General features: G+C 41.3%; 3 protein-coding genes and 1 non-coding gene across 5 annotated transcripts in view; 2 read left to right on the top strand and 2 right to left on the bottom strand.

The window, feature by feature from the left end:
- The window catches only part of Ppef1 (protein phosphatase with EF-hand domain 1), a 157,175-nt gene extending 155,284 nt beyond the window's left edge, over nt 1-1,891 (bottom strand). Inside the window, exon 1 of the mRNA XM_063280083.1 lies at nt 1,736-1,891. The gene's annotated coding sequence lies outside the window, so the exon portion shown is untranslated. The remainder of the gene's footprint in view (nt 1-1,735) is intronic.
- Nucleotides 1,892-2,061: 170 nt separating this feature from the next.
- On the top strand, nt 2,062-2,134 carry Trnav-uac (transfer RNA valine (anticodon UAC)). The gene has a single exon. It is a non-coding gene; the product is annotated as a tRNA-Val (tRNA).
- Nucleotides 2,135-4,200: 2,066 nt separating this feature from the next.
- Nucleotides 4,201-19,892, top strand: part of Rs1 (retinoschisin 1) — a 29,760-nt gene continuing 14,068 nt past the window's right edge. The window contains 3 exon segments of the mRNA NM_001104643.2: nt 4,201-4,340; nt 15,897-15,922; nt 19,621-19,726. Of these exon segments, the coding sequence (NP_001098113.1) occupies nt 4,289-4,340; nt 15,897-15,922; nt 19,621-19,726 (184 nt within the window). The 5' untranslated portion in view covers nt 4,201-4,288.
- Nucleotides 8,329-19,892, bottom strand: part of Cdkl5 (cyclin-dependent kinase-like 5) — a 230,447-nt gene continuing 218,883 nt past the window's right edge. For both annotated transcript variants that reach the window (XM_039100455.1, XM_063279693.1), the window contains 2 exons: nt 9,878-10,022; nt 8,329-8,489 (listed from right to left, as the gene is read on the bottom strand). In XM_039100455.1, the coding sequence (XP_038956383.1) occupies nt 9,931-10,022 (92 nt within the window). In that variant the 3' untranslated portion in view covers nt 8,329-8,489; nt 9,878-9,930. The remainder of the gene's footprint in view (nt 8,490-9,877; nt 10,023-19,892) is intronic.

Here is a 19,892-nt window from a genome sequence, read left to right as displayed (position 1 = left end):
TAGAGAACAGTATGTACCCTTTACGGACATGATCCCTGCACAGTGTCATAAGCATCAGCAGCGTGAGTGCCAGCCCAATTCTAACACTCATCAGCTGCAAGGTCATGGGCAGGGTACATTGACTCCTCTGCGTTAATTCCTTCAACTTAAAAATGTCAACAAGAAGATACCCATCTTGAGGTCCTTGGACAGAGAGATAGTTCTAAAAGAAAAGCTAGTCAATTCGAGAAATCAAAATAAGTATGAACTGTTAGATGTTTGCCCTTGAAGAATCTATGATTATGATCATCAGTGTATTTCTTCTTAGTGAATAAATCATCAGACAAATAATGAAAAGACAAAAAAAATAGAGCTAGTGATGTATGGCTACCTTACAGTGTTACTATCCAGGAATGAATGTGAGGGTAAGCTACCCTATATTTTGTAATAATTGGTCTAATCATTGTGACCATGTTTTGAGATGGACTGGGAGATTCTTCCCTTCTGGTTAGAATGGAGAAAAGGAAGAGAAATCTTTTCCCAAAGGCAGACATCTCAGTTGCATGCATTACTGGGGCCCTAGCTTCATTTCTATATGAAGTGTAAATGTAGGAACTTGGCTAAAACTTAAACTTGGGAAATGACCCTTTTAGCCAAAGGCAGAGTTAGAAATCTGTAAGGAAAGCCAAGCATTCCCTAGAGACAAAAGACAAAACACAAGTGGTACGTATAATTTTAGGGCCAATTCTTGACCATTTTATTTTGAATTAATAGGCGGTTTGGAAATAGGTGAGTTAAAGCGAGTAGGAAACATAGCCTTTGTGAATTCATTCTTACTGATGGCTGGCTATTTCATAGCTAACAAACTAGGCAGCGTATTCCAAAGGCCTCTCAAAAATGTATCAAGGAAAAGGCAGGCTAGAGCTGAGGTTGGTAGTGCAATTGGTACAATGCTTGCCTATCATACATAAAGCCCTGGGCTTCATCCCCTACCTTATAAAACTGGGCATGGTGGCATTTCCCTGGAATCATAGAATTCAGAAGGTAGAGGCAGGAATATTTGAAGTCATCCTTGCTACATAGCCAGTTTGAAGGCAGTCTAGACTACATGAGATCTGCTCTTATAAATCAACAATGAAAATTTTCAGATAATATCACTAACTGTAAGCTTGTCTTTAAGTAGCTCTATAAAGAAACAAAAAATAGCAACTGCCTTCATTTTTTTTTATGGACCTAACATTTAGACTCAGAGTAAAGACAGAGAAAGATGTTTAGTCCACCCCTTATATTGTGTAAAGAAGATGGGAGTTAGCATGTTGGACAGAATAGCTGGAATGCACAGCTGGTGAATAGCCATAAAGGGACTAAAATTCCATTTACTTCCACATTTCTGTTCATTCCACCCCATCCCCATCCTTTCTCCTTCATCCATTTCTTCCTTTGGCATTATCAGAAAAAGTGGTTGATGGATGGATGTTATTTCTAACCAGTATCATATCTCCATCATTCTGCCAGTCTCAGAGGAAGATACCAGGAAAAAGGACAACCACCACCCTTAGGTCACCTTTACTAGGGTGGTTAAAGACAGCCCCAAATGGTTTTTAGTATGTTTTCAAGTTTGACGGTGGTGAACAGTCCCAGAATAGTGATAAAAATCCACCCAGAAGCCCCAGAGAAGGCAAAATAACACAATTAAAAAAAAAAAAAAAGAAACCCACTTGAGAGCTTTTGGTGATGGAGCGTCCCACAACCTTACCTTCCTTGAAGCAGGGTCAGACAGCTGGGTGTAAGGCTCTGTGGCCACCATTTGAATTCTTCATAACCTAACACACACAGGACAATCACTCTCATTTTGCACCAGGCCTCTCAAGTTAAGTGATACAGCTGGTGCTATTTCCTCTATGACAACCAGGAAGAGTTGGAGTCAGGAAGAGGGACCTGAGCCTGGGCTCAAAATTCAGCTTTGAATTCCGCGCCTCTGAGAAGGGGCGGAGCCACGGCAGAGGGCAGGGTTTCCTGCGGAGACGCTGAGTTTGGTTGCACCCTCTCAAAAGGGTTACTAATCACAGCAGTAGCCGTGGTGGTTCCATAGTGTAGCGGTTATCACGTCTGCTTTACACGCAGAAGGTCCTGGGTTCGAGCCCCAGTGGGACCATAGCTGCAAAGTCAGCTGACACTTTTGCAGACGCTAGATAAATACGGAACACTTATTTTTCTACCTACATTTTTTTTCCCCTAACATCTTTATATCTCAGAAGCGAAACCACAGTCACCTCGTCTCCGCCCAGGTCTCAGCCGCTATCCAGATCCCCCAGAGTGAAAGCTGGGCGAGTCAGAGCCTTAGCCGCTGTCTACCCTACCTCAAGAAGCTCTACCACACTTCATCAGGAGCGCCCCGCAGCAGCCCTTTCTCCTGAGCCAGGACAAGTTGATGCCCAGATCTTCCCAGGAAAATAACATCAACTAGGCACAGTTTAACTGCAGCTGCTGTTTTAAAAAGTTGATTATGATTAAAGATTTAAAACGCATCTTTAATACCTTATTCAACTCTAAAATACAGAACAAGAGCAAAAGCATAGTTCTTTTCCTTTTGGTGTAGCTGGACGGTTACTGAAGGAAGGATTTATATACAGTTTAGAATGTATGTCAGACTTTTAAATGTATTAATTAAATGCAGTATTTGACAATTTCATACTTGTATATAATACATCAATGATTACTCTCACTCACTACTCATGTCAGGTTTTACAAACCTATCCAGTACGTGCTGATTGATGACTAAATGTTATTCTAACTCGTTTTTTGTTTGTTTGTTTGTTGTTTTTTGGTTCCCATTATTATAGTTTCCTTTCAGGGAAGAAAATTTGAGGGGAGAGGGGACGTAAAGAGATGTTTTAATGTTTCACAGAAGAATGAGTAGAAGGTTTTAGGGGTCCTTGGGGCCAGGGGTGAGATGGTGGTAACAGAACCAACTGGGAAATGAGAAACTTTAGATTTTTTTTTCTTGGTTTAATCCCTCCATGCCCCACCCCAGTTTTGCTTATGCCGTATATAAATATACATCTTTTGTAACTAAAACAAACAAAATGTGATTTTCCTGTTAATAATCAATTTACTCTTTTTTTCTCCATCTTTATTAACTTGGGTACTTCTTATTTACATTTCAATTGTTATTCCCTTTCCCGGTTTCCGGGCCAACATCCCCCTAGCCCCTCCCCCTCCCCTTCTCTATGGGTGTTCCTCTCTCCATCCTCCCCCCATTACCGCCCTCCCCCCAACAATCACGTTCACTGGGGGTTCAGTCTTGGCACGACCAAATTTATTCTTTTTAAAACTTCAACCAGCCAAATGCACAGTTAGGTACTGTAAGCATATTCATGTTGCTGTGGACAGATTTCCAGAATTTTTTCCTTGCAAAACTTAAACTACATCCATTGACCTTGTTCCTCCCATCAACCTTATTTTTAATGACCAGATAATAATGATAGCCGAGTACGCCAGACATTGACATAAGTACTTTTTTTTTAATGATGGGAATGAAATGAGAGACACACATGTACACTGAAAGCAAGTCTTTCCATCTTGAGGTTAGTTACACCTCCAGACTTACTATGTGTTTTGTAGTATCATGCCACTTCAATCTCAACAGAATCCTGTGAAGTAGACATGATCATTCTTTTACAGTCAGAAAAGTTGCCTTGAGTGTGCACCAATGCAAGTGGTGTGTTTCTTCCCTGATGAACTCGGGTATCTTCTCCCTTAGCCAGCTTCCTAACTTGGACCATTCTAATTGTTTCCTTGTCATTATCATAGCTAAACTGAACACTGCACATCCTTACATGCAAATGAGCCGCCACTAGCAAAGTTAATGTTTTCTAGAGCAAGCATCAGATGTCAAGATGACAAGTTCTTCTGGGAGAGAACATTCTATGACATTTCCCTACAAATCGAGGATGGGTTTATTCTGCAGGAAACTGTTCAAGGTCACTCCCTAGAAAATGATGTCGGAGAATTAGGGACCCACATCTTCCAACTCTAGTTGCTATTACCTTGCATTACTTGCCTTACAGTTGAAGATGGAGTAGCATCAGTGCCTTCTTTGCTAAAGCAACCTATGTCAACAATATCTCCTGAGACTTCTTGTTGAGGCAGGGGATGGTGTGGGTTAATTTGACGGGGGCTGAGTGACAGACCTAAGACCTAAATGGAATAAGATGCTTAGTGAGGCCAGTGGCTCAAGTTAATCACCTGCTCCAAGGCCAGCTTTCTACTTCATTTAGGGAGTGCTGTGACCAAGGACAAGGAGAAAATGCCACACAAGATTGAAGGCTTCTTCTTATTGCTTCTCTTTGGCTATGAAGGTACGTGCTATTCTGCTATTGACATTTGTTAATATATTTGATAATGTGATTTTAATAAAGAGAATAGATGATAAAGAGAAATACAACCTGAATAATAAAAACTGTGTGAGGACAACATGTCAATTGGTTCACAGGTTATTAATTTAAAAGGTCATCTTTGTGTGGCTATGTTTGTCACTGTCTTGCTACTGGCTTCCTGGTTTCCTGAGGAACCTTCTAAAGTTCAAATGTGTTGAAACCCCAACAGAAAGCAGGGCGGGCCTCAGAATTTGTGTCAAACTGTAAATTGCAGCAATTAAATGAGAAGTCATGTTTCATGGAAATTTTAGGAGGCAAAGTTTGAGCAATTGTAGAATTTATTATTCTGAACCTGACTATTACTGAGGGTTAAGGATGAAGCTATTAATAGCTGTGCTGGGACAAGTGTAAACGAGGACTGTCCCAGGCAAATCAGGACAAAGGGTCACCCTAGTTTAAATATGGATTAGCATAAGGCCAAGTACCACTGCAGTCTAATAGAAGTCTAATAGAATAATCCAAAGAAAGCCAATAAACTCTAAAGACTCAATATACTCCATCACTTTTTAACTTCTAAATGTGGCCCTGGTAGTCATGATATGCTTAAATGAGGACAGATTAAAGCAAAATCTCTAAAATGTCAATCAAATAAACTTTAAATCTCTTTCGATCTTAGACAATACACTTTCATGCCTCTCTTACCTCTCAAGTGCCCATCAATTCAGAATTCCTTTTAAAGTTCTTACTTTCAAATAGTAAATATTGGTTGAAGGGTTGGGGATGGGGCTCAGTGATACAGTTCCCTGCCCAGCCTTCATGAGTCCCTGAGTTCAATCCCCAGAAGCAGTATAAGACAAACAAATAAAAATCTTACTTTATCTTTACCTGGCATAACTATACATACCTGCAGTCCTAGTACTGGGAAAATTAAAGCAAATTAAAGGTCATGAGTTCAATGCCAACGTCAGCTACTTAAGTTTGAGGCCAGCTTGAGCTATCTGAGACCCTGTCCCAATAATAGGAGGGGGTCTAGGCTAGGTTGAGCTATACAGTAAGTCCCTGTCAGGAAGGGAGGGAAAAGGGAAGGAAGGAAGAAAAGAAGGAAGGAAAGAAGGAAGGAAGGAAGGAAGGAAGGAAGGAAGGAAGGAAGGAAGGAAGGAAATTGGTTGAAGTCTTCTGGGTGATAGTATATGTTTAGAGTGTTACAGGGAAAAGGAGGCCCCTCTGTGTGTGTGTGTGTGTGTGTGTGTGTGTGTGTGTGTGTGTGTGTGTGTATGTATATATATGTAGATGTGTAGTATATGTATATATGTATGTGTTTGTGTATGTATATATATGTATATATATATGTATGTATATGAACCAGTAGTCTTGTGTCTTTTATTATCTAGTAGTATTTCTAGTGTTTGGAAAGACTTGTGGCTGGAGAGATAGCTTAGCAGTTAAGACCACTGACTATTCTTTCGGAGGTCAATTCCAGGCAACCATATGGTGGCTTTCAATCATCTGTAATGGAATCTGATGCCCTCTCTGGTGTATCTGAAGAGAGCTATAGTGGAAAGACTTGTGAAAATAAAATCTCAAGGTCATACTACAAACTAAAAAAAAAAAAAAAAAAAACCCAGGGTTTTTTCCTTAGTTTTTATTATTTTCTTTTGTTGTTGTTGTTGTTATTATTTCAAGACACTGTATCCCACACTGAAGCCCAGGCTAGCCTTCAATATACCATGTAGTTCAGGCTGGATTTGACCTCATAGCAGTCAGATTATTTATACCTAAGATTTCAATCACACCCAATTTCTGAGATATGATTTAAGGATGGCTGCTAACACCCCGCCTTTGCCCTTCGCAATTACATGTCAGGAATTTGTGTTTGTTGTTGTTGTTGTTGTTTTGTTTTGTTTTGTTTTGTTTTTTAATTGTCAGGCCTGGAAATGGAGCCCAGTGCCGAGTGCCTGCTAAACAATGGCTCTACCCCTGAGATATATATCCAACTTCTCCCAGGTCTTTCTCAGGTTTTCTGATGTTTTCTATTTATGTTGCTTCTTTTGGTTCCTTGTTCTTTTCTCACAAAAAGATCTAAGCAAAGCCTTTGATCCAGATACCTTTGGTTCTCAGACAGGTTCACAGTGCTCACACTTCCCCTTTCACATGGTTGATGTTGATATTCATTTGTTCACACTACTCTGTTCTTTCAAGACCCCTTGTCTGGGGTTTGGAGAGACAGCTTAGTCTGTAAAGTGCTTACAGCTTACACATGTTGACTTGAGTTCGAGCCCCAAAACTTTCCTTTTTTAAAAACAAAAGAACAAAACAAATGACAACAAAAACAGGCATGACAGTCAAAGAGGTAGTTTAGCAGTTAATAGCGCTTGGTAGAGGACCTAAACTTGGTCCCTCAGGCTCTAGAACTCCAGTTCCAGGGCCTCAGAGAGCCTCTTGTAACCCCTCATGCACTAGACATGGTCCATATGCATGCAGGCAAAACACTCATAAACAAAAAATGAAAAATAAAAGTCTAAAAAAGTCAAACATAGTGAAGCATGCTTATAACCCTAGTGCTAGGGAGGCAAATGTCTGGACCTTGGTGGCCAGCCAGCCAGTCATCTAGCCTAGCCTACTAGGTGAGCTCCAGGCCAATGAGAGACCCTGCCTTAAAAGAGGGTAGAAAGAAAAGACAAAATGGATGGCTCCTGAGGAATGGTACCCATGATTGTCCTCTGGCCTCCATGTGCAACACAAACCTATGTCTGGATGTTTTCAACAGGGTAAACATTAGAACTTTTTTTTTTTTTTTGGTTCTTTTTTTCGGAGCTGGGGACCGAACCCAGGGCCTCGCTGAGCTAAATCCCCAACTCCCAAAACATTAGAACTTGACACTCGCAATCAGACTAGATCTTCTCATCTAGTAAAGCTTCTCTTTGATCCTCCCATCTGTCTTATTTTTCTATTGGTAACTTGGAGAAGAAAAAGTTCATTGAGGGTTTACCATTATAGATGGTGAGGCAAGAACTTGGTAGCAGGCAAGCAGGCATGATGTTGGGAGCTTATATCTTGAGACACAGTCACAAAGCTGAGAGATAGCTAAGTGGGCCTGGTGTGAGCTTTTGAAACCTCAAAGCCTGACCCAGTGACATGCCTCCTTCAATAAGGCCACAGCTTCTAACCCTTTCCAAACATTTCCACCAACTGTGAACCAAGAATTCGAGTATATGGGCCTATGGGGGCCATTCTCTTTCAAATCAGTACACTGTCTGATGGGCAGAAGTTCTCTAAACCTCTACTAATGTACGTGTGTGTGTGTGTGTGTGTGTGTGTGGGTCTGTGTCTGTGTGTGTCTGTGTGTGTCCCTCACCATACTTAGAAGAAAACAAGCCATGCAAAACTGGATAGGGTGACTCAGAAAGTTCCTGTATACTCCATCCTGAGCAAACTTGGATATGGTGCGAAACAGAAGACAGTTATAGGACATAAAGGCTGTGCTCTATCAGTTTCTAGTCCAGATGGAGACATAAACCAATACACATGGGAAAGATACATTCCACTGGACAGTGGGAGCCCATGCACTAAGGTTCTTTGGCTCATTTATTCTGTGTTGTTTCTACTCTATGTTGTTGCTTGGACGACAGCAGTTTTTTATTATTGTGAAGTAAGATCAGTAGATGAGCTTTGTTTCTACCCTGGATGGGGGTTCATTTGGAAACACACATGTGACCATACTAAGACAACCACTGATGGCATAGAATTAAGTTGGGGCCCTGTTTATTTTCCACTGTGCATTGTGGCCCTGTGCATATGCCATTCATGATGATTAACAATCACCCATCCTATTAAAATGTGTTAGTCCATATTTTTTGGTTTTTTTGTGTAAAGGTGGAGGGAGGTGTCCAGTCTCATCTTCCAGGTAACTTGTGGATATAAAAGCCACCAGGTATTCCATTTTTGTCTTATTTTTGTAAAAAGCTACTGGTTTTTTAAAGACTTATTTTATTTTTAATTATGTGTCTGGGGGAACAGTATGTACATCCTCATGCAGGTGCTTGTGGAGGTCTGTGTAGACAGCAGATCACCTGAAGCTGGAGTTTCAGGCAGTTTTATGCCACTGGACATCGGTGCTGAGAATAGAGTCCCCTGCAAAAGCAATATATTTTATTAACCTGTGAGCCATCTCTCCAGCCAAAAGCAACTTTTAAAAGACGTGATTTATGTGCCATTTAATTCATCCACTTAGAGGGTATAACTCAGTTTTTTTTTAAAATATGCTTACAGATTTGCGGCACATATGATCCAATTTTAGAACCTTTTCAGCACTACACATATTAAATACTTACTCCCTATTCTTCCCAACCCCCAGCCCCAGTTCCCTTTCTGTCATCTATAGATTTGCCTCTTCTAGACTTTACACTGAAATGCTATTACACAACATGTGGTCTTTTGTCTTTTGCTTGCCATGTGTCTGTGAGGTTCATCTGTGTTGAGCATGAAAGGATAACAGATTTACCCATGAATATGCCTGTCGCCTAAAATAGCAACACTTTCACACTAAAAGCAATTTCCTTCTTTCTTCTTCCTGAGAGGGACATTATTGCAGCCTTCTGGTTTTCTCCTGCTTCTTTATTCGTGTTTCTCAAGTAGATTAAGGGACTGGTTACTTTTTTTTTTTTTTTTTTAGAAAAAATCATTCATAGTTCTTATACTTTCCTCCCCTGCTTGGTCAGTTTCTAAGTGAGTGAATACTGTATTTTGGGAAACCCAATAAGAAAGGCCAAAATATTCTAAAATAATCTCATCTCTGTATCTCTAAGGTACACGTTTCCTCTTGGGCTTGCAAGTTTTATACAGAGAAATAAGCATGCTTCCATTGACTCTCCCCTCCCCCCTCAGCCCCCTGTAGTAACAAGGGCCTCCCCAGTGGCTCAACCATTTGAATAAAAAGGACTCAAGAGCCCATTTTGCACAAATCTAAGATCAGCAAGTGGCAACATCACCTGTGCCCGGAGCACAGGAATGACCTGAGTAGGCAGAAAAAGATGCATCTACATATGATGGAAATAATTAATGATTTCCGCCCCCTTTCTCACTTTCCAACAATATTATATTCTGGTGTGATATGTTGTAGACAAAAAAAGCTTTATGCTTTTATTCCCCAGTTGTTTTGGTGATTAAATCATTTGGGGGGAACTGCAACAGTGACTTTCATTCGCTGCTCCCTTGGTGACAGCGTTTTTTTCTGTAAAACGCCTGCTGTTCCCTCTTTCTCTGCTCATTTACATGGGAATCTGGCACCTTAGAATCCCAGGCTGCCTGCAGTCAAATGTTTGCTAGAGCGGGGAACAAGTGGGTGGGGGAACTGGTGGGTGGGGGAACCTGCAAGAAATCAGTACCAAATTTAATAGGAATAAGCTCCTACACCATGCCTGCCTAGTGGGTCCCACCCTTCCCCTTCCAGGAATAAGGAAGGTTGCAGAAGTCCCTGATAGCCATTTGCTAAGCCTCTTGTGAACTGTGGGTTGGCTCACCCGAACTTTAGCAGATGCTCGTCAGTGGCAGATTTGGGCTTTGATCCTCTCTTTTATCTCTCCACAAAAGTCTTGGCAACTCGACGTTTATGCAACCAGTAGGTCCTCTGGGGCTGAGGGCCAGGAAACCAGTAGGTGGGGGAATCTGCAAGAAATCAGCCCCACATTTAATGAATCATAGGAATTAGCTCTTACTCCATTCCGGCCTAGTGGCTACGTCCTTTAGTTCATTGTCTCTCAGGTATCCCAGCTTGTCTTGAGAGTTGGAGGTGAAGCATAGGACCTCCTGATTAACAATCCCCAAGTCAGAGAAGCGCTAACCTTATGAATTCTCCAGGACTATAGTTCAGTGATCTCTTATAGCTTAGGCTAGCTGGAAGCTAGTTCTGAACTCGCTGTGAAGCAGAGGCTGACCCTGAATTTCTCGGTTCTCCTGCCTTCATCTCCCAAGTGCGTGGATTTCAAGAATGTATGTCACGGTGTCTAGTTCCTGTGGTACTGGGGATCAAAGCTGAGGCTTTGTGCATGTTAAGACAAGCACTCTACCAACTGAGCTATAGCCCTAGCGCTGACCCTGACTCAGAAGACTAGAACGGAGGAAGGAAAAAGGAAGGAAGAAAAGAGAGAAGGAAGGAGGGAGGGGGGAGGGAAGGAAGGAAGGAAGGAAGGAAGGAAGGAAGGAAGGAAGGAAGGAAGGAATTATATTAAGGAAGGAAGATGTTGAGAACAAGGGCTGAGGCCAATGGGCGAGTTGGGAATTAAGAAAGTCCTTTTCGGGGTTGGGGATTTAGCTCAGTGGTAGAGCGCTTGCCTAGGAAGCACAAGGCCCTGGGTTCGGTCCCCAGCTCCGAAAAAAAAAAAAAAGAAAGTCCTTTTTATGCAAAGGGGATGTGGGCAAAGAGAAGTTGGCAGGTAAGTAGAGGGATTTGAGACAAAGAAAAAAGAAAAAAAATCTGTGGACCAGGGCATGGCAATAGAGCAAATGTTCATAAAGAGATGTGGGCAGGAGGCAAACCATGGTCTCGATGTGACTCATCATAGAGATAAGGAAATGTCCTGAGGGGCACCCATCTGAGGGACTTTGAGCAAATGGGTTTCATTTCTCTGCATTGGCAGATAGAGGATCGATGTGGACAGCTATCTTTAGCAGTGAGGCATGGTGGGGAGTGCTAAGAGCAGGCAGGGTCTGTGGAGTGGAGAGGAGAAGCCCCTCCTTCTTATTACCGTGTTGTTTTACTTTTGATTATCTTCATTGTAGTTTAGTGTTCTAGTTTGTGAATTTATCACTATGTATCTCTCCCCTTGAGGGCCACACTAGCACTCCCAGTTGAAGAGTCGGCATTACAAGGTCCTCTTCCATGAATATTGTAGGACACCTTTTTATTTTGGGAAAAATACATGAAAACATTTCTAATTATGAATGGAACTGGTGGTTTATGGGGAACACATACGCTCAGCCTTGGTATAAATTACCAAAAGCCAAAGAGGCTAAACTACCTTCTACCAATCAACAGAAGCATATAAGAGTTGGCATTGCTTTCTACCGTACCAACATTTGGTTGAGCCCTGTTTAGAATAGTAAGAGGCATCTACATGTAGAGATCTAGTAAGCCATTCCATGCAGGATTCTGAACCTTGGCTTTAGCAATTATCTGTGTAGACTCTGAGTAAGCCAAGTTCTCAAAGTAAAGAAAGGTTTATCAGAATGGTGAAAGCCGAAGGTAGACAGGAAAGGCTGACAGCACCTAGTGTGGCAGTGCTGGGGAGAATCCATTGCATTCGAAAAGATGAAGCCCTAGGTGATTTCTTTTGCTAGTGCAGACCTTGTCTCTGAAGTACTTGCTTGTGGTGGTTTAAAGGAGAATGGTTCCCATAGGCTCATATGTTTGAAAACTTGATCCCCAGTTGGTGAAATTGTTTGGGAAGGATTGGGAGGTGTGGCCTTGCTGGATGAGGTCTGTCACTGGGGGAAGGTTTTGAAGTTTCCCAGTGTGCCTCTCTCTGTCTTCTATTTGCTGATTGAAATATGAGCTCTCAGCTATTCCTGCTGTCATGCCTTTGCTTGTGCCGTCATGAATTCTAATTTCATAAAACCATATAGTCTAATTAAATATTTTCTATAAGTTACCTTGGTCATGGTACTTTATGACATGAATAGCAAAGGAATTAAGACATTGGTTCACTTGCTCAGCTAAAAAAAACCACCACCACCACCACCACCACCACCACCACCACCACCACCACCACCACCACAGACTGGTTTGAATATGACATCAGTTCTAGAGGATCAGATGTCTCTGATCAAATGCCATAGCAGGTTCTGTGTCTGGTGAGGGCTGCTGGTTCATAGGTGGTGCTTTTGCTCAGTGTCCTTACAGGTAGAAGGTATCCAGCTTTCTAGAACCTTATATTAAAGCACTCATTCCATTGATGCAAGTAGACAGCTGAGTCAGAGCCCCAAAGTGATTTAATCACCTCCAAACCCCTCCATCTCTGCATGCTCTCACATTGGTGAACAGATTTCAACATAGCAATTGAGTAGAAGGAGAGGAAACAAAATCATTAGATCGCAGCCAATACTGTGAACACCCAAGCCCAGCATGGAGCTACATATCTGTAATCTCAGTACCAAGGAGGTGGATGTTGTGAAATTAAGATTTCAAGGCCAGCCTTGGCTACATAGTAACTTTGATGCCATCCCCAGCTATATGAGATCCTGTTTCCAAAAAACCCAAAACAGAAACAACAAACATGGCAGTTTTTCACGTTTACTGCTACCCTAAAAGGTCATTTCTCCCTGTAACAGGCGACTAACAGAGGAACAAGTTCTCAAAAGAGCTAACAGTGTGGTGGCTACCAATGAAGTTGCTGACCCTGAATCTTAGTAGATTTAGGAGCTGTGCTTCCTGACTTCCATCACCTCCCCAGCATCACCATGGGCACTGTCCAGTGGTCTATCTTCTTCCAGGTCCTCAGGTCTCCCTGGGTAGAGAACAAGGCTTCTACTGCATAGGGCCTGTGCCCCAGTCCAGTGCCAATCTCACAATGAGTGCAGCAATGTGGCCACAAATTGGAAAGTGCATATTCTTTAACTGGTAGCTTTTATAATCATGATAAAAAGATGAGTGTTTACTCTCAAGCTGAAAGCTTTTCATGGGCATCCCATTCTCTTGCAAAACGACAAAGTGGTTAGAGGAGGGAATTACAGCTTCTATTGTCTACGCTCAGGTTTCTTTTGAGAATTTTACAGTAGTAGGTGTGTATTGTTTTCTAGTCAGCACAGAAATAAAGGGATTTGTTTTATTGAAAAGAAATGGGGGCTTTGGCACTAATGAGGAGAAAATTAATATATGTTACTTATTCATTCTCAGGTTTATGGCTGAGACTCCTTATGACAAATGACAGATTAATAAAAGCATGCAAATTTGGACTGATGAGAGCACTCAGCCAGCAGAGTACCTATATGCAAGTATGAAGAACTCTGTTTACTCCCCAGAAATCAGGTTTTAAAAGCTGGGCATAGGGGTTGGGGATTTAGCTCAGTGGTAGAGCACTTGCCTAGTAAGTGCAAGGCCCTGGGTTCAGTTCTCAGCTCCAGAAAAAAAAAAAGAAAGAAAGAAAGAAAAAGCTGGGCATAATGGGGAAGAGGGGACAGGAGGATCCCCGTGGCTGGCTGGATAGCTAGCATAGCCTATTTGTCCCTTTCTGGGCCACTAAAGGGACCATCTCTCAAAACAAAAGGTAGATGGCTCCTGAGGAACATCTGAGGCTGTCCTTTAACTTTATGTGCCCAACACACACTAAACACACAAGCATGCAAATTTACCTGTTAAGTTTTACGTGGAAAAGTTGGGGTGGATGAGAAGAACAGTTTATTCACTATTGGTGGGTGTGGAACCTGGTGTATGTAGCCACTATGGAAATCAGTACAGGATTTCCCTCCCACTCCAAAAACCAACCAACCAACCAAACAAACAAACAAAAGAAACCTCTAGAACTAGAATTACAACATGATCCAGGTTTGGTCTCCTGAGTATTTACTCAAAGGACTCTAAGTCAACTCATAACAGAGACGCCATATATAAGCAGGGTGTGGTGGTGCATGCCTTTGATCCCAGCCCTGAGGAGGCAGAGTTGAGTTTGAGGCCAGCTTAGTCTACATAGAGAATTCCAGGATATCCAGGGTTATAGTGAGACCATATAGCCATACATAGTGAGATCCTGGAGGGGGGTGGGGGATTGTGAGCATAAGAGTATGAATGCTCTTGAGAGAATTATTAGGTGAATTAGAATTCTTATACACCCTCTCCTTTCACAGGAAAGGATGAGAGGAAAAGGAGAGACCTTGGTGTGGGAGTAACAGCATACATGTGACATAAAAGCAAAGGGGGATAAATTATGGGGTGGTAGGAAGGGAACCAGGAGGATGAGAGGAACAGAAAGCAGGGAAAAGAGGTAAAGGAGGAGGACCAAAAAAAGTAGAGTGCCAGATGTGGAGATGCACACTGTTAATTCCAGCCCTTGAGAGGAGACAGGGCCCTGTGAGTTCAAGGCCAGCCTAGTCTGCATAGTGAGTTCCAGGACAGCCATTGCTATAAAAAAATGACCCTGTGTCAGAGAGGGTAGCCAGTGAGGGATACTGATGCTTACAGTTTACTTTAGCCACCACAGTTGAACAACTTAAACCTGTTCTTGCTAACTTTTGCACTTTCAATGGCCCCAGATGACTTATATGGAATTTATATTTTATTGTGGCTTAATAGTTCTTATACTTTATAGACAAACCTCAAGAAAAATTTCCAACCAATAGTCCAGCCAAAAATAACCTTTTTGTTTTAATTATTTTTAAGATTTTATGTGTATGTATGGGTATCTGTATGTATGTGTGTTTGTGTACCATTTGTATGCCTGGTGCCCTCAAGAGCCAGAACAGGGCATAGAGTCTCCTGGGACAAGAGTAAGGACTTTATCAGGAAAGGAAAAAGTTAAAAGGAAAGGAAAATAGAGGCCAAAAATGATAGAGGTAAACTCCTCAAAGTCTTTTTAATAACATAACTTCATTCTTTACTGTGAATATATGCCACATTTTCTGTATCCATTTCTCTGTTGATGGCCATTTAAGCTGGTTTCATATTGTTGCTACTATAATTAGTGCTTAATAAATGTGGATGACCAAGTATATCTGTGATACATAGGGTAAACAGCTGCCTCAGGATCCTGCCACCACAGTTACAGTCACTTTGACTGCCACTCTGCCTTCTTTGTCACTATAGGATAGTCCAGTGCCAAGCAGCCCTGAAAACATACATACAAGTAGCATTACACAAAACAAATGGGTTATATTTAGGAATGTATATGTGTGTGTAAGTGTACATGTATATGTATGTGTATATATACACACGTATATGAATGCAATAACAATTGATGAAAAAATGCAATGAATTTGAAGGAGAGTGGGGAAGGGTATATGGAAGCGTTTAGAAGGAGGAAAGAGAAATGTTGTGATTATAATCTCAAAAGATATTTCTAAAAATATAAAAAGCCTGCAAAAGGGTTGGGGTAGCTAGAAAGATTTTGATTAGAATGCTAATAGTATTGACATTGACGTGAGAGATAAAGGGGCTGTGAGGAGGGCTCTGCAGCGGAAGGCACTTGCTGCCAAGCCTGATGGGCTGAACTCAGTCCTTGGAACCCAAGCGGTAGAAGGAGAAAATGAGACTTCTGCAAAGGTTCCTTGGATATCCACACTGGTGCAATGCCATCACTCTCTAACTTATCCCAATCCCTCACAAAAACAAAACAAAACAATAAATAAATACATAAATAAAGGAAACTTTTACTGTACCCTGTTTTGTTATATTAATGTATTTTCCGTAATTCTACAAGGAGCAAAAATATAATAATTTTCATCCTTCTCCTACCACATCTGTTCTCGTGGTCCTTAACCTCCTAGGCATCGTTTTCATTTTGCCTGCTTTCCTTTCTTGATTTCATTTTTCTCTCTTGTTCTTTTGCTCAGCCACATTGGGATTGTCTTCGACAGAGGTAAGTTACAGAAAGGAAAGTGGAATTTTCACCATTATGGCTTTTGGTTAATGTATGAGTCTAGCACTATTGGGGGAAGAGTACCTTTCTCCACGCTAGGCAAGTGGTTTAACACTTAGCTGCACCCCTAGGAAGGTGGGTGGGGTTTCTTTGTTCTTGGGACAGGAGTTGTGCAACACCCAGTTAGATTGGCATCAGCTTTGCTGTTGTTGTTGCTTTCTTTGTGGTTATTGTTGCCTTTTTTTTTAAGGCAAATTCTCATGTAGCCCAGACTGGCCTGGAACTTGCTAGGTAGCTGCTGATAACCTTGAACTCTTTTTTTAAAAAAATACAAAAACCAAAAAAAAAAAGTGCATGTTTGTTTGCATTGAAAATAGAATGAAAAACTATTTGTTTTCGATTGTATTGAAACACATTTTGGAAGTCATAAAATGTCTTAATGTCCATTGCAAAATCGAAAGAGCTGTGTTTTAGTAATATAAACGCTAATTGGATAAGACTTTTGTGAACCATGAATATGGAGAAAAATTAGTTGTAAAATAATTTATTGTTTTATTTGGTCATTTTGACACCCTATAGCTAAGCCAATCAATATTGGCTGTGTCAGCTTCCTCTACCCTCCCCTTGGTAACTACCAATATGTTTCTGGCACTGCAATGTTGCCTGCTTTAAGACGTTCTGTAGGTGGAGCACCCATGGCTGTCAGTGACTGGGTTTCCTCGTTTAGCATAATGCCTTTTTAGACAGATCTATATTATTTTCTTGACATGTCTAATTTATATAATAAACTAAGGATAATGTTTTTGAAAACATATTCTTAGTAGGAAAATAAGCAACTGCCCCACCTGGGAATCCAGCCCATATACATACAGTCACCAAATTCAGACACTATTGCTGATGCCAAGAAGTGCATGCTGACAGGAGCCTGATGTAGCTGTCTCCTGAGAGGCTCTGCCAGAGTCTGACAAATACAGAGGCAAATGCTCGCAGCAAACCATTGAACTGAGAACAGGGTCTCCATTGGAGAAGTTAGAGAAAGAATTGAAGGAGCTGAGGGGGCTTGCAACGCCATAAGAACAACAATGCCAACCAACCAGAGCTCCCAGGGACTAAACCACTACCTAAAGAGTACACACGGACAGACCCATGGCTCCAGCTGCATATGTAGCAGAGGATGGCCTTGTTGGGCACCAATGGGAGGAGAAGACCTTGGTCCTACCAAGGCTGGAACCCCCAGTGAAGGGAAATATCAGGGTGGGGAGGTGGGAAGGGGGTAGTTGGGGAGGGGGAACACCCTCATAGAAGAAGTGGAGGGGGATGGGATAGGGGGCTCATGGACAGGAAACCGGGAAAGAAAATAACATTTGAAATGTAAATAAAAGATATCCAATAAAAGAAAAGTGAAACCAAAGACAGCCAAAACAACTCACTTGGAGTATGAAGGTGGTTATATCATTGTTACTTGACACTGTGTTTCTTAACCTGTGGGTTGTGACTTCTTTACTAGTTTGAACAACCCTGTCTTTTAAAGGGTCACAGAAAATATACTGGAAAATATAGATATTTACCTTTACAGAGGCAAAATTACAGTTATGAAGTACAACAAAAACCTTGAACTCTTGATCTTCCTATGCTTATCTCCCAAGTGGTGGCAACAAATCATGGAAACAGAAACTAAACAGAGACGCAGAAACTAACAGAAGTTATGAACCAAATGGATTACCAGATATCTATAGAATATTTCATCCTAAAACAAAAGGATATCCCTTCTTCTCAGCAGCTCAGGGTACCTTCTCCAAAACTGACCACAAAATCAGTCACAAAACAGGCCTCAACTGATATAAGAAGACTGAAATAATCCCATACATCCTAACAGATCACCATGGACTAAGGCTGGTCTTCAATAACAACAGACAGAAATAACAGCAGAAAGCCCACATATACATGGAAGTTGAACAATGCTGTACTCAATGATAACCTAGTCAAGGAAGAAATAAAGAAATTAAAGGCTTCTTAGTATTTAATGAAAATGAAGGTACAACATACCCAAACTTATGGGACACAATGAAAGCTGTGCTAAGAGGAAAACTCATAGCTCTGAGTCCCTGCAGAAAGAAACAGGAGAGAGCATACTTTAGCAGCTTAACAGCACAAACAAAAGCTTTAGAACAAAAAGAAGCAAATACACCCAAGAGGACTAGACAGCAAGAAGTAATCAAACTCATGGCTGAAATCAACCAAGTAGAAACAAAAAGAACTATACAAAGAATCAACAAAACCAGGAGCTGGTTCTTTGAGAAAATCAACAAGATAGAAAAACCCTTAGCCAGACTAACCAGAGGACAAAGAGAGTCTGTCCAAATTAACAAAATCAGAAATGCAAAGGGAGACATAACAATAGAATCTGAGGAAATTAAAAAAAATCATCAGATCCTACTACAAAAGCCTATATTCAACGAAACTGGAAAATCTGGAGGAAATGGACAATTTCCTAGACAGATATCAGGTACCAAAGTTAAAGCAGGATCAGATAAACCATTTAAACACCCCCATAACTCCTAAAGAAATAGGAGCAGTTATTAAAAGTCTCCCAACCAAAAAGAGCCCAGGACCAGATGGGTTTAGTACAGAATTCTATCAGACCTTCATAGAAGACCTCATACCAATACTGTCCAATCTGTTCCACAAAATAGAAACAGAAGGAACAACAGCCCAATTCCTGCTATGAAGCCACAATTATGCTTATACCTAAACCACACAAAGAACCAACAAAGAAAGAGAACTTCAGACCAATTTCCCTTATGAATATCGATGCAAAAATACTCAATAAAATTTTTGCAAACCGAATCCAAGAACACATCAAAACAGTCATCCATCATGATCAAGTAGGCTTCATCCCAGGGATGCAGGGATGGTTCAATATACAGAAATCCATCAACGTAATCCACTATATAAACAAAGTGAAAGAAAAAAAGCACGTCATCATCTAATTAGATGCTGAGAAAGCATTTGACAAAATTCAACACCCCTTCATGATAAAAGTCCTGGAAAGAATAGGAATTCAGGCCCATACCTAAACATAGTAAAAGCCATATACAGCAAACCAGTAGCCAATATCAAACTAAAGCAAAGACATTTGAAATGTAAATAGAATATATCCATTGTTTTTAAAAAGAGGCAGATGGCATTCCTGAGAATACCACCCAAAGTTGTCCTCTAGCATGAGTAAATAAGAACATGTGTACCTGAATGTTACATGTACATGCACACACATATTTTTAAAAAGTAATATATAGCTGGGGTGTACCTTCGTTTATAGAATGCTTGTTTAGAATTCATGAAAGTCTTGATTTAATCTTAAGTACCACATAAACTGGGCAAAGTATAGAAGGCCAGCATTCAGATGTAGAGACAGAAGAAGGATCCCGAGTTCAACAAGGTCATTCTCTGCTCCAGTGAGTTTAAAGTCAGCCTGGGATACGCAGGATACACGAGAGAGACTGGCCAAAAACAGTAGCAGCAGAAACTCAAGCTAAAAAGAAACATGGAATCCAAGATAAAGGGCTACTGTGTGCTTAGAGCCGAACCACACACCGTAATGAGTAGGTCTGACCTTTGCCAAAAAGCTTCTTGTGGTACTCTGGCCTGTTGCCTTTGGCTATGACTTTTGTGACTTGTGCTCCTCTGGCTGTCTGCAGGATGAGGGTGAGGACCCTTGGTACCAGAAAGCGTGCAAGTGTGATTGCCAGGGAGGAGCCAATGCTCTGTGGTCTGCTGGAGCCGCCTCCTTAGACTGTATTCCAGGTGAGTGGCTCAATGCCCTAGCATTCCTCTCTCCAACTCTCAATCCCTCTGCTCTGATTTCTCTCACATTGGCTTGTGCACTTCGCATCTCACAGCGACCACTGGTCCAACATTCTCTTCATTCTGCCAGGCTCTCTCTCCCTGGCTTGTCTGAGATGGTCAGGTA

Source organism: Rattus norvegicus, chromosome X (assembly GCF_036323735.1).
Source record: "Rattus norvegicus strain BN/NHsdMcwi chromosome X, GRCr8, whole genome shotgun sequence".
Taxonomy (NCBI): domain Eukaryota; kingdom Metazoa; phylum Chordata; class Mammalia; order Rodentia; family Muridae; genus Rattus; species Rattus norvegicus.
Note: the sequence above shows the minus strand (reverse complement) of the source record. Positions and strands in the feature narration are given on the sequence as shown.